Here is a 27,450-nt window from a genome sequence, read left to right as displayed (position 1 = left end):
TGATGATATGGACAGGTTGTTGGGTAGGTTGAATCCCACCACATGTTTATTGGACCCGTGTCCCTCCTGGATGGTACTGGCCACACGGGAGGTCACACGAGGCTGGCTCCTGGGAGTTACCAACGCTTCTTTGTTGGAGGGTGTTTTCCCCTCCGCCTTGAAAGAAGCGGTGGTGAGGCTCCTTCTTAAGAAGCCCTCCCTGGACCCGGCTGTATTAGCGAACTATCGTCCAGTCTCCAACCTTCGCTTTCTGGCGAAAGTTGTTGAGTGTGGTGGCATATCAGCTTCCTCAATACCTAGAGGAAACTGTCTATCTAGACCCGTTCCAGTCCAGTTTCAGACCCGGATACAGCACCGAGACAACTTTGGTCGCGTTGGTGGATGACCTCTGGAGGGCCCGGGACAGGGGTTGTTCCTCTGTCCTGGTGCTATTAGATCTCTCGGCGCCTCACTTGTGGGGTGCCTCAGGGGTCTGTTCTCTCGCCTCTCCTGTTCAACATCTATATGAAGCCACTGGGTGAGGTTATCCATGGTTTCAGGGTGGATTATCATCTGTATGCTGATGATACACAGCTGTACATTTCCACCCCGAACCACCCCAACGAAGCCATTGAGGTGATGGGCTGGTGTCTTGAGGCCGTGCGGGTCTGGATGGGGAGGAACAGGCTCCGACTCAACCCTTCCAAGACAGAGTGGCTGTGGGTTCCGGCGTCCCGGTACAGTCAGCTTACACCATCGCTGACTGTGGGGGGGGAAGTACTGACCCCCAGGGGAGGAGTGTGCAACTTAGGCGTTCTCCTGGACGATCGGCTGTCCTTAGAGGAACATTTGACAGCCGTCGCCAGGGGAGCATTTTATCAGGTTCACCTGATTCACCAGTTGCGCCCCTTCCTTGACCGGGATGCCTTACGCACGGTCACTCATGCCCTCGTCACTTCCCGCCTGGACTATTGCAATGCTCTCTACATGGGGCTCCCCTTGAAGAGCACCAGGAGGCTCCAGTTAGTTCAGAAAGCGGCCGCACGGGTGATAGAGGGAGCACCGGGTTGCTTCCATATAACACCTATCCTGCGCGGCCTACACTAGCTGCCGGTAGCCTTCCGGGTGCAATTCAAGGTTCTGGTTACCATCTTTAAAGCGCTCCATGGCTTAGGACTGGGGTATCTACAAGACCGCCTTCTGCCGCCGATAGCCTCCCAACGACCGGTGCGCTCCCACAGAGCGGGTCTCCTCCGGGTGCTGTTGACCAAGCAATGTAGGTTAGCGACCCCCAGGGGGAGGGCCTTCTCTGTGGCAGCACCGGCCCTGTGGAACGAGCTTCCTCCAGGGTTACGGCAACTCCCTGACCTCCGGACCTTCAGGCGTGAACTGAAGACTTCATTATTTCAACGAGCTGGACTAGCCTAAGAATAAAATATTTTAGTCAATTTTAATGGGTTTTAACCGGTTTTTTAATGTTTTAGTGATTTGGCGATTATAATATTTTGTTTTAATTGGGTTTTAAATTGCTTATTTAATATTGTTGTATTTTTAATATGCCTGTGAACCGCCTTGAGTCCTACGGGAGATGGTGCGGTATAAAATATAAAAATAAATAAATAAATAAAGGCAGCATGTGAATAAAATTTATTTATTATTCCAACAACCAACCACACCTTCATCATCGTTCCGTATATGTTAACAAAAATTGCATAGTTGTTACTTTCCTTACTTTTAGTGGATTGCTCTGAACAGCTAACAATCTAATGCTCATTTATTCTTATATTTCTGACCTGGCTATTAACAGCTGGATGCACCTCTATTCTTCCATGTTTTGGTGCTTTCTAAACCGACAGAGTGATTAACAGAGCAAGAAAAACTCTGCTTTTTCCACGTGAGGTTAAAGTTGTCAACCCTAACAGACTAAAAGACTTTCAGGAAGCGTATAGGCAAAATACTTTGATCATCATCCCTAATTCACTGCCCAGCTTTTCTGGACTGGAATAAAGTTCTCCAGCACTAGGATTGTAAAGGACCCTTGGAAAATCGCTTAAAAGCAGACCCTAAACTGAAATGCCATCTGGAGGAAATCCTACTTCCCCAGCAATAAAATACTTCTGAGAAGGCAGCTGAAGTGCTATTTGGAAAAAGGTGAGAATTGGATGGCATTTTTGCCTCGCTGCGTATCTATCAGGTAGGAATTCTATAGCACAGCAGCATTTAATTTAATGGATGTTGCATTCCGCATACACCATAAAAATTAGGCTTCTCCAACAAAGTAGGAGTAGATTCTGAAAAACATGGTATCTACAGTCATGGAACATAAAACACGAGGCTTGAAGGGACCTTGGAGGTCTTCTAGTCCAGCCCCCTGCTTAAGGTAGAAGATCCTATACAATTCCAGATAAGCAGTCTCTTTTTGAAAACCTCCAGTGATGGAAGTCTGTAGAGATTCTCCGTCCTCCAGGTCATGGCTGTCCCAAAGGTGCATTTTCAAGAGGCAACTGGACTTCCTTGTTTTTTCTTTTGAAGACGTTTCGCTTCTCATCCGAGAAGCTTCTTCAGCTCTGAATGGATGGTGGGGAAGGGAAGGATTGATATTCCTTGCAGACAGCTGGTCATTTGCATCCTTTTAGAAGGTAATTGAAGCAGTTGGAGGTTGCTTCCCTCAAAGGATGCAAATGACCAGCTGCTGCAAGGAATTCTCCTTGTTCTCCTGCATGAGCAGGGGTTGGACTAGATGACCTCCAAGGTCCCTTCCAACTCTGTTACTGTTACTGAATATAAATCCTTCAAATTTCACACCATCCAGCCAGAGCTGAAGAAGCTTCTTGGATGAGAAGCAAAACGTCTTTGAAGAAAAACCAAAAAACAAACAAACCCAGTTGCCTCTTGAAAAAAACACCATTGGGATGCCAGTGATGAAAAAACAATGGAATACAGTGATAGTATTCTTCTTCATCTTGATTAAGGTGAATTCTTGATATTCATCTTAATTCGATATTCTTCAGTGTGAAACATCCAAAGAGCTGAAACCTGATGGGTGAGATCCTTTGGAATCAGTTGTTACCTTGCCACTGAAATTTTCATTCATATTTGGTTCTGCCGTATGCCAGCATAGGGTTCTTTCACTTCAAAGTCCCTCTCGCTTCAGTGTCAGAGCCCTGCTTACCTGCTGATCACAAACAATGGCTTCTTGCAACAAAACAACAACCCCAACTTTTGTTGAACCCAACAAGAGGATTGGCTAGAAAAGGATCAGCCATCGCCTGGAGGCGCCCATTTCTAATTCTGGTGATTCCAGAAAGGTAAACCACACGCTGTGACACAATATTAAGATCTCCCTTTGTGTACTTGGATCACAACAATGCCTGCAAATGGAAAAGGGGCAGAGCTCACATCCAAAGGTCACCATGCTAACGTCACGGGCCCCATGATAGTTTGGGCTGCAGACACAGGACATTTAAGACCCTATTAACAATTATTTTCCTCGTATTTTAGAGCCCGCCGTTCACAGCAATCTGGGGGTAAAATAAACCACGGTCAAATATAGGAATAGAAATGCTTACTTTGGAAGAAAATATACATTTTACAAAATAAATTAAATATACACGATTTGCGCTTAAACTCTATATAGATTTTTTTAAAAAAAATTTACGTTCTTTTTTCTTTCTTTCTTTTTACTGAATCTGCCTTGACTCCATTTTAGTACGGTCACATTTTCCCCATTTCTCTCCTCAAAACTGAAGTGAAATAGCAAGATGGAGCCTCTCTCACTCTCTCTCGACCTGCAAGTTGTATTACAGAAATACTTGTTCCTGAGAAACAAAGGAAATTCCATTTGTTTCGAGACACTTCAGCTTATTTGTGTTGTCACGAAGAGGTTTTTCTGCTATAATCCATGAAAATTGGATGAGGAGAGTTTACACCTCAGGTAAGGGGAGAATACTAGGCTGGGGTGAGGACACAGAGGAGTTCAAAACCCCCCAAGATGTTGGCCTTCATTGTCGTGGTGGCAGGAGACCAAAGCCCATCCCTATTGAAGGCCTCCATCTTGGCTTTTGTGAACCTCCCATAATATCCCTGAAGGCCACCCTGAGCCTAAATTCTAAAAAAAAAGTCAGCAGTTCCAGTTCATCATCACCATTTATCAATTCAGCTTGATCATAATTAAATATAAATATAAAAGTGAGCCATATATTGTTCTTCGTTTTGCGGGGAGGTCAAGGGAAAGTTTCCACGGTTTTGCAGGAAGGGCTTTCTAGAAGTTGAGGAGTTTGGTTATTGCTAATTTATAAGGCAGCCTTTCTTGGCTTCACAACCTTGAAACGCACTGCCCCACAAACACACACACGCACACGCAACCCCCACACGCTCATCCATCCACCTTCTTGGTAAGGCCACTCAAATGCTTCCCTTTGGGCGATGGCACTTTGGCGTTGTGCTGCTTGCTTGAAGGAGAACGGGGTTGGTTTGATTCATCTCCTGGCCTTGTAGGTTAGCAGGCATCTGAAGCAGCTTTTCTCCAAGGTGAAGCAGGCTCCTAAAGGGAGGCCTTTGCCATTTGGGAATTCCTTCATTACTCCTGGTCACAGTAACAACACACCCTGAACAAGACACCGCTTTTCGTTGTGTTGTGTTGTTTTGCTCCACACCCTAGCGGTTTCTGCTGATCCGAAGCAAAATCAGACTTCTGTGTCACAACCTTCTAAAACGGTGGCCTTTTAACACGGATAATGGATGTGCTGGTGTTGGTGTACCTTGCCTTCCACGTGTGAATGGGTGTGAGTGTGGATGTCTGTATAAATCTTTGGGTACATTTTGGAAGCCGCGCTGGAAGCCAGGACCGGCCCTTGGGTCAGTAAGTGTTGCTGCTGGGCTACATATTCCTCATAGTTTATGGAGGACAAGCAGTCTTTATCGGAGACCTGGGCTGTGCAAACCCGGTCTCGGGGCTGGGTCCTGTGTCCTGGAGCGGCAGCTGGAGGAGAACATGGCTTCTTCTTCGTTTGGCAAAGCCAGAGGACAATGGTCCCAAAGATGAAGACAGCCCCAGCTGGGATCCCAATGATGACAGGCCATGGTAGATTGCTGGCAGAGGAGGGAGCCATCGGTTGACTCGGGGACTTGGGGTCTACATGACACAAAGGACAAAAAAGGAGAAGAAGAATTAGAACCAGGCCAGGAAATGCCAGAATAGTGAGCTGGGCTTGGCCTCCCTCATCTGGCCTCTTTCTTTCAGACATTTCAAAGCAGACACTGAGATAGAACTGAAGAGCTCAGAAGGATGCATTCAAATATTTTAACAGTTTATCAAAATATAAAATACAGAAGTACAAAGAAAAAATTAAAATAAGGGAGGAAAAGGGGAAGAGGAAAGGAGGAAAAGAAGAAAAGCATTGACTTCTGGTTCCTTTTGGTGCAGTAGAATAAGGTACTAAAAAAAAAGCTCAGTTTTTTTACTTTTATATAGTAATATAAATCAGCCATTTTTAAAACAACAAATCTATCTAATCAGCAAAACCCAAAATCAAAGTTTCATTTTTTCCCCATTTCAAGCATAAAGTCCAGAAGCGGTTTCCAAGTAGAAACAAAATTAATTGTGCTCTTTTCTTTAAACAAAGCAGTTGATTTTGCCATCTCGGCTAATCCCATCAACTTTTGCAGCCATTCATCCACTGTGGGAATCAAAACATCCTTCCATTTTTGAAGAACTTAGAAGAACAGCTGAAAAACCAGACAACTGAACTGGAATTAACGCAACTCAGCTTAACGCGTCACCAAGTTTTTTGTCATGGGCATCTTGTGAAGGCGAAACTGCCAACCTTTCTGGAGAAGTTGTGGAGACATCATGGGGTGCTCAAAAGGTTCTGGAAAAGTTGTGGAGACACCAAGGGGCACCAAAGGTTCCACACATAAAGGGCTGCTTCATGTGTCCTGAGCTCAAGAGAAATCACCTGGTTCAGACAATTTTGTTTCAAGGTCAGAAGAAAACATGCTGTCTCTTACATGCGAACAGGGATCCTAAACCTACAGCAGTAATTTGCTGGTTTGGAGTTGAGGAGGGAAACTCCTTTAATCCTTTCTTGGACTTACACTTCTCACCACTAAATACATCCAAGGCAGAGATGGTTTCACAAAGTTTTACCACCGGTTTGCCGTGCACTGAAAAGCTTTGCTCTCACGCGTGTGTGGCTTGCATGCACGCGCATGACTTAGAAAACGTGGCTAAATAGGACGGCATAGTGCCGGGGTGGGTGGGCGGTCGCCACTACCAGTTCGCCCAAACTGGTCTGAACCGGTTGAGTACCGCCACAGATCTAAGGCTATTATATATATTTTGCTTGTCATAACTATATTCTTTGGAACTTATTGTTGTGGTCCTCCAGCAGCCTGTGGAGCTGGCAATGGAGTCAGACAGCGATAAGGCAGAGGAAGATCATGGGCCAGTCCTGGAGGCTGGGGAAGGCCCGGATGAGGACTCTGTGTCAGAGGCAGAGGTGAGGCCAGGGCCATCAGGGAGTGATGTGCAGACTCCAGAGCCTCCAGAGGCTGACAGTAGTGAGGCAGAGGAACAGGAGGAGCCTGTTCCTAATGCACGCATGAGAAGAGCTGCCAGAAGGCAACAGCAGCTCAAGCAAAGAGGACGACTTGGGAGTAGGGCCAAGAGATGATTGGCCTCTTCCATAAGGCTTAAAAGACCAGCAATGGCATTTGGGCTTTGCTGGAAAACAACATTGATAGCTTAGTCTTCTTGCATTTGTTTTGTATCGGTGTCTTCTGAACGTTTGCCAAGAAAGGCCTTTGGCAGTTTGCCTAATTGGACCAAGGTTGGTGATAGGACTGAGGAATTTGTGTTGGGAGGAATTTGTTTTAATTTAGTTGGACGACACTGAGAATGAAGTAATTTTCAGCTGTTCCAATAAAGTTTGTTTGTTTTTACACTGACTGAGTTTCCTACTACCTACTTGGGCCTGGGTCACAACCACTTATGGAAGAAAATCACCTGGCTGAGTTATTTAGAACAAAAAAAAAGGTAAAGAAAGGGGGATTGAGTATCCTTTTCTTCTTCAGTCCAAATAATCTTAATCTTCTTTTCACCAAACGAGGTGATTGTTCAAAGTCAATGACAGATGTTTGTGTGTAATCTGTAGTTAGGCCCTACAGCTCTGGTCTCTGGTCAGAGCAGAAACAGAATCAAATTTGTATGTACAAACCTACCTGCCCTTCAGCTCTCAGAACCCACAGATACACAGATGTTCCCGTTATATGCTGCCCCCCATGTATGGAGGGAACTGTCTTTACATTTATCGCGTGTCTTCAGAGGTGGATAGCCAGATGTTATTCCATGAGGTTCAAAGCTTTTGCCAACAATTCATCCAATGATCTGGATCTGGATCCCTTCTGCATCGATGTACTATATATTTGTTTTCTGAGGTTTTCACGGGTGTTTGTATGTAGGTCTTTGGTTATTCAGGTTTTCTCCCGCGTAAAATTAGAAGTGTCTTGGCGACGTTCTACAAAGTCTCATTCGTCATCTTCAGGCTTCAGCTTCAGCTCCCAGAAGCACGAAGCTGAAGCCTGAAGATGACGAATGAGACATCGTCGAAACATCGCCAAGACACTTCTAATTTTACGCGGGAGAAAACCTGAATAACCAAAGACCTACCTACCTACCTAGAAATACACACACACACACACACACACACACACACACACACACAGAGAGAGAGAGAGAGAGAGAGTTGCATAAAGCTTGAAGGTGAATTAGTTCAATTTCTAGTATTCTGGTTTGAACTCTGCAGAATAATGCCTGGCTGCCACCTCTGAGGAGTCCCAGTAAGGCTTAAACTGGTCATGTGGTGACGCCTGGTGGTCATCGTAACTCATAATATAGTTCAGGGTTGAAATGAGGGGTCCTGATGATGCTACTCAGTTTGGGTAATGAAACATCTGCAAGAAAAACCACCAAGCTCCGAGCACCAAGAACTCCTGGTCATCCATTGCTAGAACGTTCTAAGTGACTCCTTTTGGTCCGGGTAGAAGGTTGTATGTAGACAACAAAGTTAATTTGCACTCTAAAACATGGCTTCTCCCCTCCCTCCTGGCCAGGTGTTCAATAAAAGCAATGCTTTTTTTTTCATATGCTAAGCTTGTGGAACACATCTAGATCAGATCTGTTAGGATAAAAATCCAACCAAGTATTAATCTTTGGGACTAATAAAATGGGATTGACTCCCAAAGACAATTAAAGGACAATCTATGCAAATTTCAACTTGAAATAAATTATAAAAAGTGTGTCTTGCAAATGCAAGAAGAGCCTTCCTTTTCAGACAGCGGTTTGAGCATTTATTATAAAAATTTGCACGCACAACAGTTAATGGCACATCCACCCATCCATCCATACTTTTCTTTTTAAGCAAATAGATGCTGAGATGGACCAGTCTTAGCTTGATCTGCTCGTCTCAAACGATGAGGAGTTTCCAATTCCTGTTCTACAGGAGATGAATAAGTATTTCCCATTTCCCAGTCCAAGGTTTGGTAAGAAGCATATTCCAGGATAATTGTGGCGGCTGAAAATATAGGTGCCTTTAGCCACCCTCAATATTAGCCAGTGGGAATGTTAGCCAACGTTGACTTGAGTGAAGTTGATTTGGATACGGGTGATTATACACTGAGAGCTCAAAATTCAGTTGTAAAGGCAACGGCCCTGAGCTTAAGAAAGCCAACTTAACAAATAACTACATCAGGGGTGTGGAACTGAATGCCTGTGGGTCAGATCTGGCCCGCGATGTGGCCGGATCCAGCCCGCATGGCCATCCTGGAAATGGTACGGAGCTGGCCCGCGTTGCTTTGGCCAGGCCCATCCAATCCTGGCATGTGCATGTGCGCACAGGAGATGGAGGGCTCACACGAGCACAGGCCTGGCCCACCCCATCCCGGCAGGTGTCCATGCACACAGGAGGCAGCCAGGGTGGCGGGGGCGGTGCCTGCATGCACATGCACCCACTGACTCCTCCCCTCCTCCCCCGGCACATGGAGGACAACTACAATCCTGATCCGGCCTGTGAATAAATCGAGTTTGACACCCCTGAACTACATGAAAGAAAAACCCAATGGTCAATAGATTGAAAGAAGCATCTCACCTGGTAACACGGTAAGAAATGCACTTCGAAAGCTGTACCCCATGGTGTTTGCCCCAAGGCAAATGTACATGCCAGCATCTTCTTCCTTGGCGCGTGCAATCATAAGTTTGTTCAGGTAGGAACCGTCCGGACGAGACCAAACGTCTCCAGTGGGCAGCACCACAAACTTCTGCCCACCAACATCGATGGTGGAATTGTATCTGCTCTCTGTGCCGTACTCCACTCTCTTCAGCCACTGGATCACTGGTTTCACGTCACTCCTCACCTTACACTGGAATGAGGTTGTTCCTCCATAGTCCACAGTGGTGTTCACAGGGTGCGTCCCGGTAAGGATGGGTTTGGATCGTGTCCTCTCTAGAAAGAAATGAGAGTTTTCTCTTGATTAAGAGCTGTCTAAACGTTGCGTGTGATATGGAATAACAATGTTGGGAGAGACCTTCTAATCCAACCCCCTGCTTGAGCAAGAGATCTCATGCCAAATAGTTGTGTTCTGTCCTCCCTTGCCTCCGTCCGAGCGATGGCTTAATTAGCCGGCACTATCAGCTCTGGCAGCAAAATAGCGAGCATCTGCCAAGTGTCTCTGTTATCTCCCTCGACGCCAATGAGTCACCCAGGAACAAACAGTACTTCAGCTCTTAGTTAAGCAGTTAATTTGCCTACTATGAAGAGGCACAGCAGCTCTTGCTGCCTTTATATCCTGTGGAGTGTGACTCCATGACTCAGCACTTCCTAGGCCTGCCCCACCCTTGCTTCTGTTGTTCCCTCCTCTCCTGCCTACGAAACCTAGGGTCCAGCCAGGCCTGATTGCCATCAGCTGGGTCTGAAGGCGTGGCCGGGGGGGGGAAGAGTCAGGGGACGGAGGCCTCGTTATCTCCTCCACCTGGCCTGCCTCTGGCTCCTGGAGCTGAGCCAGGGAAGCCAGTGCTCCCAAGGTAAGTCCTGATGGCCCTTCCCCCTCACTTTCTGAGTCACTTTCTGGCAGCAGGCCCGGCTCGGGGGGCGCAGACACAACAAGTTGTCTAATCTCTTCCTGAAAACCTCCAGTGATGGAGCACCCACAACTTCTGGAAGCGAGCCATTCCACTGATGAATTGTTCTCACTGCCAGCATTTTAGTTCTTCTCTAAATGCTAAAGAAACCAAAGGCATCCAGAAACTAAAAAGAATCCACGAAGTTTGTTAATCTTCTGTAGAATCAACCAATCAACTAACTCAATCCTTTCTAAGTTAGAAGCTAGTATCATTCACTTATTTTTTTAAAAACTCTTAACCGACATCTGCATAGCCAACCTGTCTTCCTCTCCCCTGCCCCTTGCATTTAATGAGAAGAATTATTGTTCTCAAAATTTCACGTTTCTTAATAAAAAAAATCTATTAATCCCACTGATTCTTACTCTACAGCAAGACTGATGGCAAATTCAAGATGGACTTATATTTTGCAGGCAAAAATGGTTCTGCTTCCTCTGTATTTGGTAAGACAGTTCCCCCAGGGACCCTAGTCCTATATCAGGGGTCAGCAACCTGCAGCTCTGGAGCCGCATGTGGCTCTTTCATCCCTCTGCTGCGGCTCCCTGTCGCTGGTCGGCTCCACAGTTGATGGGCTTTTGGTTAGGACAGGTAGAGGAAAAAGGACGCTGCGCTAGGAGAAGACTCTATGGTGGGGGAACCAGACTTCTGGTCAGCTCCAGAATTGAACCGGGGGATTCCAGTTAGGACCTTTGTGGCATTTTGAGTATTTTTTTTTGTTTTGTTTACATTTATACCCCGCCCTTCTCCGAAGACTCAGGGCGGCTTACAATGTATAAGGCAATAGTCTCATTCTATTTGTATATTTTTTTACAAAGTCAACTTATTGCCCCCCCAACAATTTGGGTCCTCATTTTACCTACTTTATAAAGGGTGGAAGGCTGAGTCAACCTTGGGCCTGGTGGGACTCGAGCCTGCAGTAATTGCAGGCTCTGTGTTCTAATAACAGGCTTCTCTACTGCCTGAGCTATCCTGGCCCCTGTCCTATATAATATACGTGGTACCTGGCTCAGTAGTGGTGACTGTGAGAGGGATCTTGGAGTCCCAGTGGACAACCACTTAAATAAGAGCCAGCTGTGTGCAGCAGCTGCCAAAAAAGCCAACACAGTTCTGGGCTGTATTAACAGAGGGATAGAATTAAGATCACGTGAAGTGTTAGTACCACTTTATAATGCCTTGGTAAGGCCACACTTGGACTATTGCATTCAGTTTTGGTTGCCACAATGCAAGAAAGATGCTGAGACTCTATAAAGAATGCAGAGAAGAGCAACAAAGATGATTAGGGGACTGGAGGCTAAAACATGAAGAACGGTTGCAGGAACTGGGTATGTCTAGTTGAATGAAAAGAAGGACTAGGGGAGACATGATAGCAGTGCTCCAATATCTCAGGGGCTGCCACAAAGAAGAGGGAGTCAAACTATTCTCCAAAGCACCTGAGGGCAGGACAAGAAGCCATAGGTGGAAACTAATCAAGGAGAGAAGCAACTTAGAACTAAGGAGGAATTTCCTGACAGTGAGAAAAATTCATCAGTGGAACAACTTGCCTGCAGAAATTATGGGTGCTCCATTACTGGAGACTTTTAAGAAGAGATCGGATTACCATTTGTCTGCTTTAGTATAAGGTCTCCTGCTTGAGCAAGGGATTGGACTAGAAGACCTCCAAAGTGCCTTCCAACTCTTGTCATTCTATATTTCTATAACAAAATATATAATAAATATAATAGATATATAATAAAAACCAGAAGAGATCTACTAAGAAGACTTTCAGGGCCATTGCAGTAAAGAACACAGATGAGAAGATGTAGCTTGTCAACTACACCAAAATGAACATGGAAACAGTGGGACTCCACTCTGGGAGAAGCCGCATTTCGACAGGCAGGCGAACTGGACAAGATCCCAGCAGCTCAGACAAAACAGCCAGAACATCAGAAGATAAATCTCTTCTGTATCCCGTAGGATACACGAAGGGTAATCAGCCTTCAAATCTCCTTAGTAGCAAAAATCTGGCAATTTATGCCTCTTTCTGTAAAGTCTGAACAAAAAGACGCCATCCTTCTTTATCTGGAAGGGAAGGGAAGATAAATGGGAAGAGCCGAGCTGTGACCGACACCCGCCTGGTTTCGATGAAGGGGAAAATGCTACATGCTACATCCTACACAGAGCTGAGATTTGATTCATTTCCTTGTTTCTGCTCCTGGTTTTAATGTAAACACATGTTTTCACTGCTCCGCACAGCTGCGTCTTTATCAGTCCCAGATGTAGGACGGTCTTGTATCATCGGCTCGCAACGGGGATGCTCGCATGTGCTTTTCATTCCGACTTTTTATGTAGCTGAAAAAGTATAGCCGTCGATGGGCTGCTTCAAGTCCTCTGACTGGAGGGGTTGGCCTTTGAGTAGAAAGTAGGGGCGGTCCTTGACTTACCAACGTCCGTTTAGGGACCGTTCAAAGTTACAACAGGAATGAGAAAAGTGACTTATGGCCATTATGCACACCTACAACCATTGAAGCATCCCCATGCCATCACTCTGCCAAGCAACTATTTCCCACAACATTGTCCAACTACCTCCTGTAGTTGAGCTGTATTACTATTATCCTTCTCATCTCCCCTATTACCTATTTCCTTATCTTCTTAGGACTATAACTTTGTTGCTTGTTATCTTTCAATTTATATTCATTGTTTTATTTAGTATCCTAGTACGATATATGTTGATTGCTTATTTAGTATCCTATGATTATCCCTAAGTGTTGTATCATGAGTTATCACTTGTTGCTCGTATGTAGGGAGCTTCTGCACTAGAGACAAATTCCTTCAGTGTCCAATTTGGCCAATAAAGAATTCTGTTCTGTTCTGTTCTGTTCTGTTCTGTTCTGTTCTGTTCTGTTCTGTTCTGTTCTGTTCTATTCTATTCTATTCTATTCTATTTTGTTCTATTCTATTCTGTTATTCTATTCCATTCCATTCCATTCCATTCTATTCTACTCTATTCTTAGTCACGTGATCAAAATTTGGACCTTGGCAACCGGCTCATATTTAAGACGCTTTCAGTCTCCCGGGATCATGTGATCCCTTTTTGTGACTTTCTGACAAGGAAAATCAATGGGGAAGCCAGATTCATTTCACAACTGTGTTACTAACAATTGCAGTGAATCCCTTAAGCAGCAAGAAAGGTCGAACAATGGGGACAAACTCACTTAACAGCTGTCTTGCTTAGCAACCAAAATGCTGGCCTAAGTTGTCATTTTAGGTCTTACCAATTGTTAAGCCTCTGTCTATTGGCACGCCTGCTCCAAAAGTGAAGGTTTCGATACGTGTTCTATTGCAGCCCAAAGACAGCCGTAGCTACCAAGTTTGCCCATTTTGTCAGAGCTTGAAAACTCCACTATGCTATTTAGATGTCAAGAGTTGGACTGGGTTTGAAATCAGGCGGTTCAGGATGATGTCTGACCTCTCATCTTGTTTCCTCAGAAGCATCTTCCCTTCCCCGGGGTGAGATTCTTGATGCTAGATTCATGTGTTCAGGGGTTTTGTCAACCTGTTGTGTGACAACCTGTTGTTCTGACCCGGCTCCCCAAATATGACAAACCCTCTGTATTTAAATCAATGATTCCTTTATTAGGAACACCAGTAGCCCCAGCAAGAAGCTTCTCTCTCAACACAGACTAACAAGTCTTTCCAGCCGAGAGACGGATAGTTGTCTGCCACACCTATTCATCTCCGCCCCCTGCCTTTTATCCCCAGAGCTAGGGTGGGGCTTCACTAGCAGTGGTGGCTCTTCTGTCATAAGGACCGGCCCATAGATTTCCACTGCTCTCCTCTCCTCTGCCTTCTGCGCATCTGTGTGTCAGGCACTGGACCCAGCTGCTCCTCCTCTTCCTCATCAGCCACCTCCTGTTCTGTTTCCCTTCCCCCAATACTCCCAGCAAAGAGTCCGTCAGAGCCTTCCTTTTTTTCCCCTTTTATTTACATAGATACATGTCCTGGCTACGTCTACCCACGGGCCTGCCAAGTTTCTGGAGATAACGAGGAAATTATAGATAAGGCCAGAATTACTCACGAATATATTCTTCCCTCCATGAATTAGCTTGCGCCAAATTCATTGCTTTGTCCGAGACAAAAAACCAGGAAGTCCCGCCTCCTATTTATAGTCTCTGCAGATGTCACTGCATGACAATTATGACTTGGCTTTGTCCCAACTCTTCCGCTGCTGCGCACACCGATCAAGCCTTCGTAATCTTGCGTCCCTCCAAAACTGTTCTTGGGGCGTTGCCAAATCAGAAGAAGGCCCGGGAGAATCAGGCCTTGCCGGCCCCTCCCTTTGAGTGGGTGCCAGGGAGGGAGAGGGCTCAAGAGAAGCAGGGCTTGCCAGGTCTTCTCCCTCATTTTCTGAATCATCCGAGTCCAGGAGTCTGGGTCCAGGAACCTGGGTCACAACACCTCCAGACCTGGGGGCTGTTGACTCTCCATCTGAGGGCTGACGGATGGCCCAGGCTCCACCTCCCTCCCTCCCTCCCTCTCTCTCTCTCTTTATCTGCCAGCTCCATTCCCTCTTCCCCCTCGGAGCTCTCAGGTTGCCCTGATGCTGACCTTGACTCCCACGCCTCCTCCTCTTCCTCCTCCGATTCGGTTGCTGGAGGGGCCGGCAGTTGTCAGGCCACAACACCTACCATGCCCAACTGTCGGTCAATACTTACGGATCACTTCAACTTTGTAGGTGGCGTTGATTTCTCCCATCCTGTTAAAAACGCGGCAGGTGTATTTCCCACTGTCATCCGGCTTCAGGTTCTTCAAATTAAGCGTCCATTTCTTCCTCTTGTTCTCGCCAATCTCCTGCGATGTGAGGGGCTTGTTGTCTTTTAGCCAGCTGATTTCCGGCCGGGGGTTGCCACTGGCCACGCATTTTAGTCGAATCGAACTCCCCACCGGACGGGCAATCACCCGTTGTCTCATCTTCGCAGGCTGGGTGAATCTCGGTCGAGCTATATAGAATAATAATAATAACAGAATTATTATTAGAGAATAAAGAGAAGCAAAGCGTAGGAGGTGGGACTAGAAGACCTCCAGGGTCCCTTCCAGCTCTGTTATCAGAAAAAGAATCCTTGAGGAAAAATGTCATTAATCTGATAGCAAAGAATAATATGTCTATAATATAGGATAGTGTTTTAGAATACAAAGCTCATGTCTTTCCATTACAGCAGAATATAAATCCCAAAACACAACACACACATGGACAAACATTTTTCTCAACAACTCTTTGACAGAAACAACAGGTTACACCAAGCCCTGCTTTGTGTCTTCTGCTATGATGTTGGTTGTTGTTTACAGAAGATTTTCAGAAGATTCCAGCCTGTTATGTATGAAATTTGGCAAGCTTTTATCTTTTTTATTTATTTATTTACATTTATATCCCGCCCTTCTCCGAAGACTCAGGGTGGCTTACATTGTGTAAGGCAATAGTCTCATTCTATTTGTATATTTACAAAGTCAACTTATTGCCCCCAACAATCTGGGTCCTCATTTTACCTACCTTATAAAGGATGGAAGGCTGAGTCAACCTTGGGCCTGGTGGCAGTAGAACCTGCAGTAATTGCAGGCAGCTGTGTTTTAATAACAGGCTATCTTACAGCCTGAGCCACCCACGGCCCATCTTTGTGGGAGGCACTTACATCTATCAATATATTTCTCTCTAAAGGGTGGCAGGGAAGCAAATGAAATTTAGTAGATCCTAAATGTTCTTTTTCAAGAGGATCAGATATAATGGATGGAAACTGATCAAGTAGAGAAGCAACCTGGAACTAAGGAGAAGTTTCCTGACAGTGAGAACAATCAGTGGAACAACTGGCCTCCAGAAGTTATAGATGCTCCAACACTGGAAGTTTTTAAGAAGAGATTGGACAGCCATTTGTCAGGAATGATATGGGGTCTCCTGGTTGAGCAGAGGATGGGACTAAAAGACCTCCAAGGTCCCTTCCAACCACGGGTGAAAGAAATGCTCCCAGATCAGACCGGATTGCGTGATCCGGTAGCGATCGTGGCCGGTAGTTCAGTGATCCTTTAAAGTGGTTTTTTACCTTCTGCACATGCACAGAAGTTTTTGTGCATGTGGAGAAGATCTGCGCGCGTACATGACATGCATATGTGCACTTCCAAACCAGTAAGGAAGGTAAGTTGATTTCGCCCCTGCTTCCAACTCTGTTATTCTATTAAGATCTTTTTACCCTGGAGGCAAAGAATAACTTCTCTTCAATGCAGAAGACCGAAGATAAGCCTATGTTGGTTTAACGTTCTACTTCTATTACTTTCAACTCCTCAGCATCTGTTGGAGGGACTGTTTTAGTCATTTAATGGCAAGCCCACCTTACTGGTCTTCCAAGCAAACTTTCTGATCTCATTCTGTCAGGTTTCTTTTTTTTTTTTTTTTTTTTATTAAAAAAGTTTTACAACAATTAAATTTTTCCCCCTCCCCCCCTCCCTCCTAAACCCCCCTCCCCCCCCCCGGACTTCCCGGAGCAAACACAAGGTATAGTTCCTTAAACAAAACAGTCATACATTAAACTTTTTTAAAATCTAACACAATTATAATCTTTCTCTCTCACATAACCTGACTTCTTCCATTAAAATCAAAAATAACATCCTTCATTCAAAAGCAATCCGAAATTTCTTAATCTGATATCTATTTTGAATATAATCAATCCAGTTCTTCCATTCATTTAAATATTTTTCTTGAGTACTGTCTTTCAAGAAGGCTGAGATTTTAGCCATCTCAGCCAAATTGGAAACTTTCAATATCCATTCTTCTATTGTGGGTAATTCTTTTTTCTTCCAATATTGTCCAATCAACAGTCGTGCTGCTGTTATTAAGTTCAAAATCAACTTAGTCTCAATCACTGTACAGTCCGTTGTTATTCCCAAAAGGAAAAATTGCGGTAGGAACTTTATCTTCTTCTTCAGAACATTCTGCATAATCCACCAGATTCTTATCCAGAAAGACTTAATTTTCTTACAAGTCCACCATACATGAAAATATGTAGCATCATCACAATTACATCTCCAACATTTCGCTTGCATATCTGGATACATACATGATAATTTCTTAGGATCTAAATGCCATCTATAAAACATCTTATAAAATTTTCCCTTAAATTCTGCGCTTGCGTAAATTTAACATTTCTAACCAAATTTTTCCCATGTTTCCAACATTATTGGTTCTTGAATATTCTGTGCCCATTTTATCATACAATCCTTTATTAAATCTCTTTCAGAATCTATTTCTATCAACACAGTATACAATCTCTTTATATGCCCCTGAGTTTGATTTCTAATTTGTTTAACCAGATTTTCTTCATTTTGAATGATACCAATTTTCTGATCTTCTTTCCATCTAGCCTTTAACTGTCCATATTGAAACCAAGTATAATTCCTCCCTTCTTCTTTTAATGTATCCAAAGATTTTAGTTGTAAATTTCCCTCTCATTGTATAAAAGATCTTTATAAGTAATCATTTCTTGTTCCTGTTCTATATTTATATTCTCTACTGCGTGCGAGGACATACCCATATAGGAATTTTATAATTTAACTTATAATAATATTTTTCCAGACACATGAAGAGAAATTCTCAACACATGATTCTTAAAAGCTTTATCTACTTTCTTATCATACAATAAATATGCATGCCAACCATATAATAAATCATAACCTTCTATATTCAAAATCCTTTCCTCCGTCAAATTAAACCAATCACTTATTACCGAAAGAACAACTGCTTCATAATACAGTTTTAAATTAGGCATTTTAATCCTCCTCTTTCCCGTGTATCTTGCATTATTTTCATTTTGACTCTCGCTTTTTCCCCTTCCCATATAAATTTATTAATTCCAATCTGCCATTCATCCAAATTTTTATCTTTCTTAATTATTGGTATCATCTGAAACAAGAACAAGAATTTAGGCAGAACATTCATTTTATAGCTGCTATTCTCCTAACAAAGATAATTGTAATTTTTCCAAGTATTCATTTCCTTCTGAATTTTTTTCCATAACACATCATAATTATTCTTATACAATTTTCCATTTGATGAAGTAAGAAAGACTCCTAAATATTTAACCTTTTTTACAATTTCAAATCCTGTTATTTCCTCTAGTTTTTCTTTCTGGTTCTTAATCATATTTTTGGTTAACACTTTTGTTTTATTTTGATTCACTTTAAACCCTGAGACCCTTCCATATTGATTAATTACTTCCAACAAATATACACTCGAATTTATAGGCTGAGTCAACATAACAACCAAATCATCTGCAAATGCTCTAACTTTATATTCATATCTTCTAATTCTAATACCTCTATCTCCTTAACTCTCTTATCTTATCCAATAAAGGTTCCAAAGATAAAATAAACAATAAAGGTGATAAAGGACACCCTGCCTTGTTCCTTTCGCAATTTTAAAACTATCTGTCAAACTACCATTAATTATTATCTGAGCTGTTTGCTCTCCATAAATTGCCCTAAGTATTCGTGTAAAACCATTTCCAAATTGCATTTTGTCTGATAATTTAAATAAAAATTCCCAATGCAAACGATCAAAAGCTTTCTCTGCATCCAAGAATATAAACGCTGCCGGAATCTGATTTTTCTTTTCCAAATATTCCAATAAATTCACTATCTGCCTAACATTATTCCTCATTTGTCTCCCTTTTATGAAACCAGACTGGTCAGTGTGGATCCTTTGATGTACAATTTTCCATTAACCTATTTGCCATTATTTTTGCAAAAATCTTATAATCATTATTCAAGAGTGAAATCGGTCTATAATTCCCAGGCTTAGTACAATCCTGATCCTCTTTTGGTATCAATGAAATAAAAGTAGTCCTCCATGATGGTGGTACTCCTCCTCCCATCAATATCTGATTAAATAACTCCATAAGTGGACCAACTATCTCATCCTGTACCTTTTATAATATATTGCTGTAAGTCCATCTGTGCCTGGGGATTTCCCTATTTTTAATTGCTTTATTACCAAAATAATTTCCTCAGAAGTTATAGGCCGATTCAACTCTTCCCTTTGTTCATTAGTTAAACCTTTAACTTTATATTCTTTCAAATATTTATCAATATCCATATTCAATATTGTATCTCTGGCATATAAATTTGTATAATATTCCAAGAAAGCTTTTTTAATTTTATCCTGTTGAAATCGCACTTTACCCTTGTATTCAATTCCTTCAATAGTACGTGTTTTCTGTCTTTTCCTTAACATATAAGCCAACCACCTCCCTGATTTATTGGCATTACAAAAAGTATTATGTTTAGCATATTGTATATTGGTTGCCACCTGATCTGCCATTAACATATTAAATTGACTCTGTAATATCTTTATCGCTTCAGTAGTTTTTAAATCATGTGGATTATATACCAATAATTGTTGTTTCCTCTGAATTTCCTCTTCTAAATCCCTACGCTGTTTTTGTAGTTTTCTCCTCTGTCTACTATTAATATATATCAAATTTCCTCTCATAAAGGCCTTGCTCGCGTCCCACACCATTTCTATCGAAGTTCCCTTTCCCAAATTATAATCATTCGTTTCGTTTTCCCCGAGGAGGACGCCTGGAATGGCGTCCCAAACTGAGATTCTGTAAAAGCTGGTGAAACAGCGGGAGAACGGCTGTTAGCCAGCTTCAAAGCTTTTCTCTGGGCGAAAGAGATTAGCCAGAGCGGCTGGAGAGCAGAAGATTGCCCCAGGGGCTCTGCTTTCTTATGCAGAGTCTCGGAGGGCTGCCTGCATAACCCAGCCTTACTCCAGACTCGGCTCGATCCTGTTAATTAAGCAGGACAAGAGGAAAACGCCCACCTCTGCTCAATTGATTCCGTTTTGAATAACTTAAAGCAGACGGGACAAATACAAGTGATCGATTACTGGGGAAGCAAGAAGAGAGCTGACTTCTACTCCTTTTAAAAGGAAAACTTTTCTCACTGGAACTTAGTGAAGGAAGAAATGGCGTCTGAGAGGAAGTGGATTGGAGGCTGCTTGTGAGAGAAAGTGAAGTTCGTCTTTGTGGATTTTAGCTGAATAGAAGCTTTCCAGAGGAGGCAAGGTGAAAGTTTTTATTTTACAACTTTAATTGGAGACTTTTTGAGACTTTGAGATTTTATAATTCTAATTAGAGACTTTACTTAAATTAAAATGGCTTCTAAGCCACCAAAAGCTCCATGACGAGAAGGGGTCTGAAACTAATTTAGAAGATATATTAAAGGAACAGAATAGAGTTTCTGAAGAGCGATTTAAAGAAATTATGAATAATATTCATGGTGTGAAGGATCAACTTAGGGAAGAAATTAAAGAGACTAATAAAAAATTAGAGAAGATTTATTGATGGTTTTCAAGGTTTGGCAAAAATTTGGAAGTAATGGAGGATAAAGTGGAAGTAATTAGTCAAGCAAATCAGTATTTGGATAATAAAGTTGGAGAGCTTCAAAATAAAGTGGATAAAAATGAGGATCATGTGGTGGTATTGCAATATAGAGCGTTGGAGAAGGCTTTGAGAATTAGGGTCTTCAAGACCGGAAGGAAGAAGATCTTAAAAAGTTATATCAGAAGCCTTAGCTGAAATGTTAGGCATGGACCCTCGAAGTTGATTTTCAAATTGATAAGGCATATAGGGTTAATTCTTGGGTAGCGAGGCAGAAAAAGCTCCCAAGAGATATTGTAATTTACTTTTAACTTCTACAATAAGAAATCAGATTTTGCAAGCTACATACCAAAAGAAATTGCAAATAGCAGAACAGGAGGTGTTGGTTTTGAAAGAGATCCCTGCTAAAATGTTAAAGGATAGAAGGATTTTAGGTTTTTACACAAGAGCTTAAGAAGCATCAGATTCAATATAGATGGGAGGTTCCAATTGGTTTAACAGTATTTTTCAAGGCAGGAGATATCGAATTGATACTGAATTGAAAGCAAAAGATTTTCTTTTTAATGTATTGAAAGTGGATGTAGAAACAGTGGATAAAAGTCTTCAAGAGAAACAGAGTGGGGAAGCTGAAACTGCACCTGTGATATCAGTACCTCAAGAACAATCTCAAGAACAAAGAGTGACAAGGGAGCTATTAGGCGTAAGGAGATGGAGGAACGACTTCAAAGACAGGAACGGATTCTACTACTGAAGCTGTGGGAGGAGCCAAGCCGAAGAGTGAGGGTCTTCAGCTAATTGCTCAGAAGCTTCAAGAGGCCAGAGATGGCAAATAAATTTTTGACATGGAATGTTAATGGTTTAAATTCAGCACAGAAAAGAAGAAAAATATTCCATTATTTGAAACAATTTAAAATGATGTGATATGTTTGCAAGAGACACATATAAAATTATCAGATCAGAAATATTTGATTAATTCAAATTAGGTAAACATTTTGTTTCTTCTGCTCGAATAAGAAAAATGGTATAGTTATATATTTGAAGAAAAATATATCAAGTAAATTAATTGAAACGGATATTCAAGGAAGATATATTGCTATTGAATTGATTTTAGAAGGAAAAAAGACACTTGTGATTGGCATATATGCACCTAATCAACAACAAGAAAAATTTTATAAACTGTTACATGAAAAATTGACTTTTTGGGACTATAAAACATTTATTATATTAGGGGATTGGAATGGTGTAATGGACACTAGAAGAGATAAAAGAACTCTTTCTAAGAAAATTCCTATGCATGCAAAATTGCCTAAATCTTTTTTTGATTTGATGGAAGATTTTGAGTTGAAAGATATATGGAGAAGGCAGAATTTTGATGATAGAGATTATACTTATTTTTCGGACAGGCATCAATCTTTTTCACGTATTGATTTTATATTAATTACCAATGACTTGCTTTCTAGGGTTAGGAAAACAAAGATATTTCCAAGGTGTTTAACTGATCATAGTCCGGTATGGATGGAGTTGCAATATGAAGGTGGAAGAAGATCATGGAGAATAAATGAAAATTTGTTTAGATATGAGGATAATGTAAATCAATGTAAAAAACAAATGAAAGAATCATTCTGTCAGGTTTCTTGTCTGGTTAGCAAAGGATCGAGACGGCCTGGATTATCTTGAAGAAAACAAAGGAACTCCCATTTGCGTTGGCTTGATTAAACCTCTCATCGTCTTTCAGCGTGGCCGGCTAACGTTATCAGGCGTGGCACTTGTAGAATCTATTTTTCCCTAAGTGGCAGCAGGGATTGTGATGATGGAGGATTATTTTGGATTGTGAGGTTGCCTGAAGAGAGATGGTTTGATAGGCTGTAGTTAAGGTGTCAGCTATACGCTGATGACACTTTTCATCAGGCTGAAGAGAAACAGCTTCGTCTCAGCACCACTGTCTGACAGCTGTGATGGTCCAGATAAGAGAAATTCAGGACAGCCACTGGTCTCAATTATACAGGGTCTCCTGCCTGAGAAGGGGGCTGGGCTAGAACAGGGGTCTCCAACCTTGGCAACTTTAAGACTTGTGGACTTCAACTCCCAGAGTTGAAGTCCAGAGTTGGAGTCCACTAGTCTTAAAGTTGCTAAGGTTGGAGACCCCTGGACTAGAAGACCTCCAAGGTCCCTTCTAACTCTATCATTCTGTTATAAATGAAAGTTGTAATTTATTTGAGGGACTTATAACTTCTTTGCCACAAAGAAAAGGGGGTCAAATTATTCTCCAAAGCACCTGAAGACAAGACAAGAAGCAACGGATGGAAACTAATCAAGGAGAGGAGCAAGCTGGAATGAAGGAGAAACTTCCTAACAATGAGAAGAATTAACCCACGGAACAGAAGTTGCCTTCAGAAGTTGTGGGTGCTCCATCGCTGGAGGCTTTCAAGGGGAGACTGGACAATCATTTGTCTGAAATTATATAGAGTTTCCTATTTGAGTAGGGAGTTGGACTAGAAGACCTCCAAGGTCCCTTCCAATATTATTCTGATCGATTGACACACGGACCTCTCACTAGGTGGGTCAGTATCAAGGCAGAGGCTTTCACTCCTGGTTTTCACCCAGTTCCCCTCCTGGTCAGCTCCCCCCTCCCTTCTCACACACACACACACACACACACACACACACACACACACACACCAGGCCAACTTCATACTTCAGATGCATTCATGGGGGAACCCAGCTCCACGTCTCCTTCTGCGCTCCCAAAAAAATACTTTGAGCCCCAGGAAGAACAAATGCCTCGTCTCTCCACCCAGTCTCCACCTTCTGGGTCTCGGCCACATCAGGAGATCTGATTTCAATCTCTTCTTCTTCTTGCTTTGCGCCGAAATGCTTCGCTCCGAGTCTTTCATGTGTAACCTAATGAAGGACTCAGCGGACAGCTGGGGTGACAAGTGTGACACTCTAGCTCTTTTGGGAAAAATGGGTCTGCAAATGTGGGGGTCTTTCCCCCCGATGATCTTGAAAGGGGGGAGGAGGCAGCAGAAACGCTGCACTCCGAGATGGTCTGTCGCAAGCATAATTTCTGCTGCTAAGCGAGACAGTGGTTCAATGAATTTTGCCCTGTTTTATGACCTTTCTAGCCACAGTTGTTAAAACGAAGCACTTCAGTTGTTAGGTTAGCAACCTGGGGGTTACGTGAATCTAGCCTCCCCATTGATTTTGCTTGTTGGAAGGTCACAAAAATAACAGTAAAAATCCAATCCATATTAAATAAGTTGGCCAATCAAAACTATCATCTTATTAAGAAGACTGCAAGTTAAGATTCATGGGGGAGACAAAATTCAGGGATTCTTGGTGGGCTCTGGAGCTTGGTTGCTTTCTTACAGAAGTTTCATTATCCAACTAGGTAACATCCTCAGTGCTAGAAGACAGCGGGGCCGATTCTCCTTTAATGGACTGACCAAGCAAGCCACTAGTTAGTATATAAAAAGAGAACAAAACCACTTCTTTCTAGTACTGATGATGTCACCTAGTTGGGTAAAGAAATGATTGCAAAAAAAAAACAAAGAAAAAAAAACCACCAAGCTCCAGAGAGCCCCAAGATCCCCAGAGTTCAACCCTAAGCTACAAATATTCTCCATCAAAAGCACATGACATGTTAGTACCACTTTATAATGCCTTGGTGAGACCACCCTTGGAATATTAGATGCACTTTAGTTTTCCATGATATCAAAAAGATGTGGAGACTCTAGAAAGAGTGCAGAGAAGAGCAACCAAGATGATAAGGGGACTGGAGGCTAAAACATATGAAGAACGGTTGTAGGAACTGGGCATGTCTAGTTTAATAAAAAGAAGGACTAGGGGAGACATGATAGCAGTGTTCCAATATCTCAGGGGCTGCCACAAAGAAGAGGGAGTCAAGCTATTCTCCAAAGCACCTGAGGGTAGAACAAGAAGCAATGGGTGGAAACTAATCAAGGACAGAAGCAACCTAGAACTAAGGAGGAATTTCCTGACTGTGAAAACAATTAATCAGTGGAACAATTTGCCTCCAGAAGTTGTGAATGCTCCAACACTGGTAGTTTTACAGAAGAGACTGGACAACCATTAGTCTGGAATGCTATAGGGTCTCCTGCTTGAGCAAGGGGCTGGACTAGAAGACCTCCAAGGTCCCTTCCAACTCTGTTATTCTGTTTGTCCTCTGTTGGTACAGCCAGGAGAAGCATCTAGAACAAAGTTTATCAAACTTGGCAACATTAAGATGTCTGTACTTCAACTTCCTGAATTCGATTTCCTTCATTGCAAATTTTGAAAGTCAGTGAGGAAACTCAGTATACTATATCAGGATCCTGTGAATTAAGTTATCGGTCTAGGCCTGCTTCCACACAGATCTGCTTGTAGGCTCAAACCCAAGACAAACAAACTCCTACTTCCAAATGTCTATAGAGATTCTTCATCATCTGTGGTAGTGCAGTGGTTAGAGTGCAGTAGTGCAGGCGACTTCTGCTGACTGCCGTCTGCCTGTAATTTGGCAGATCAAATCTCACCAGGCTCTAGGTTGACTCAGCCTTCCATCCTTCTGAGGTGGGTAAAATGAGGACCCAGATTGTTGGGGGCAAGAGGCTGACTCTGTAAACTGCTTAGAGAGGGCTGGAAAGCATCGTGAAGTAGTATATAAGTCTAAGTGCTACTGCCATCCAGGTCATGGTTGTCCCAAAGATGGTTTTTTCAAGAGGCAACTGGACTTTTTGGTTTTTCTTTGAAGATGTTTCACTTCTCATCCGAGAAGCTTCTTCAGCTCTGATTGGAGGGAGGGGAATGGAAGTCTTCAAAGAAAACCCAGAAAGTCTAGTTGCCTCTTGAAAATGCACCTTTGGGAGTCCTCTTTCTGAATGGATAGAAAAATTATCAGATTTCCGTTGGCTCCATAAGAATAGAAGGGCAGCTTTTCCTGCTCCTGGGAGAACAATCAGACTTGCACAATTCCCCCTCAACTGCCTCTCTCTTCATTCCTGTCTCAAGCCTTCAGTTTAGTCATTGTCTCTCTCTCACACAGAGAGAGAGACTTTTAAAAAGCAGGAGGTAAGACTATATCTCTGTAGCTGCCTCCTTTCCTTTCTTTCTCCCTTTGAAATGGGTTAAGTGATTACCTTCCCCTTGAAAGCTGTTCTCCATTCTTTGGTGTGAGACACTGAAACCAGATCTCCAGTTAAACAGTTGTGAAATGTCTCCCTTTCAAAAGGATAAAAAAGGAAGGTAAGAAAGGAGGAGAAAGACAGTTAGAGGAGATGAGGTAGGAAGGAAGACAGGGAGAGAGATAGGGAAGGAGGGAGACAGAGAGACAGGGAAGGAAGGAAAGAAAGAAAGAAAGAAAGAAAGAAAGAAAGAAAGAAAGAAAGAAAGAAAGAAAGAAAAAAAGAAAGAAAGAAAGAAAGAAAGAAAGAAAGAAAGAAAGAAAGAAAGAGGGAGACAGAGAGACAGGGAAGGAAAGAGAGAAGAGAGACAGAGAGACAGAGAAAGAAAGAGGAAGAGAGGGAAGGAGGGAGACAGAAAGACAGGGAAGTAGAGAAAGAGAGAGAGAAAGAAAGAAAGAAAGAAAGAAAGAAAGAAAGAAAGAAAGAAAGAAAGAAAGAAAGAAAGAAAGAGGGAGGAATGGGTATTTTTTTAAAAAATAATCTTCCATGTTAGATTATTTCTCAATCAAACATTCTCTTTTTTTTTTTTGAAGTCTCATAAGAAACGGGCTAAATACCAGCTTTTTTTGCACCCGATTCAAACACAACTCTGTTGTTTAAAATCATAGAATGAACTCTTAGACTGAAATCCCCCAGAGAGGCAGAAAGAAAGAAAAAATTGGACAGTGACTGGCTGAAGGAATCGGAGCTCTCTTCTTAATGATAATGGTCCCTGCACCATTCTAGGCAGGAGATACGTACATCCATCATCCACCCTAGCTTGATGGGACCCATAATCTCTGATTCATGAGCTGATTCATAAGATCATTAATGGCTTAATTAGTCCTCAAGAAGAAAAGACCTGCTCCGGTAGCTGCAAGAGACATGATGTGACAGCTCGCTTCATTTTAGGAGGTTAACCTCAGGAGAAGCCTAGAAGGGGAAACTATAAAAAAAAGGAGGCAGTACATTAACAAAGCAGCCCTCATGGATCGGGTATATGAGCCATTAATATCCTGCATGAAAGGACTCCTTCAGAGCAGGGCTCTCCAACCGTGGCAACTTTAAGACTTGTGGACTTCAACTCCCAGAGTAAAACTCCCAGAGCAAAGGTGGCTGAGGAACTCTGGGAGTTGAAGTCCACAAGTCTTAAAGTTGCCAAGGTTGGAGAGTCCAGAGCTTCAGAGCCCAGAAAGGTAATCCCATGGAAGAGAAAAAGGCGGGCGTTCTTGCATTTTTAATTCTTGGCACAAAAAACCAATTTCGGTGCTCTGTCTATTTTGTTACCAGGAGGTGTAGCGAACTGTCCACCGTATTCTCGGTTCTCTGAAAACCAGGGCTTAACCTCAATTGCTGGTCTCCAGGTTTGGGCAAAAGACATTGGTCGTGTGGCTCCTCATCAGAGACCTTCAGACAGCCTTCCTGTTTAAGGGTTTCTGGGTTTCTGGAGGGATTTTAAGAAGAGATTGGACAACCATTGTCTGAAATGGGGCTGGGTTTCCTGCCTGAGCAGGGGGCTGGACTAAAAGACCTCCAAGGTCCCTTCCAGATTCTGTTCCGTTCCATTCCATTCCATTCTATTCTATTTACTCTATTCCACATTTTCTTCTCTTCTCTTCTCTTCTCTTCTCTTCTCTTCTCTTCTCTTCTCTTCTCTTCCATTTATTCTATTCCACATTTTCTTTTCTATTCTATTCTATTCTATTCTATTCTATTCTATTCTATTCTATTCTATTCC

General features: G+C 42.6%; 1 protein-coding gene across 3 annotated transcripts in view; it reads right to left on the bottom strand.

Annotated features, from left to right (window-relative positions):
• Window positions 1-1,644: 1,644 nt before the first annotated feature.
• Window positions 1,645-27,450, bottom strand: part of FGFRL1 (fibroblast growth factor receptor like 1) — a 179,970-nt gene continuing 154,164 nt past the window's right edge. For all 3 annotated transcript variants that reach the window (XM_058184484.1, XM_058184482.1, XM_058184483.1), the window contains 3 exons: window positions 14,845-15,129; window positions 9,126-9,479; window positions 1,645-5,113 (listed from right to left, as the gene is read on the bottom strand). In XM_058184484.1, coding sequence (XP_058040467.1) covers window positions 4,704-5,113; window positions 9,126-9,479; window positions 14,845-15,129 — 1,049 coding nt within the window. In that variant the 3' untranslated portion in view covers window positions 1,645-4,703. The remainder of the gene's footprint in view (window positions 5,114-9,125; window positions 9,480-14,844; window positions 15,130-27,450) is intronic.

Source organism: Ahaetulla prasina, chromosome 5 (assembly GCF_028640845.1).
Source record: "Ahaetulla prasina isolate Xishuangbanna chromosome 5, ASM2864084v1, whole genome shotgun sequence".
Lineage (NCBI taxonomy): Eukaryota > Metazoa > Chordata > Lepidosauria > Squamata > Colubridae > Ahaetulla > Ahaetulla prasina.
This window is presented reverse-complemented; position numbering and strand designations above follow the sequence as displayed.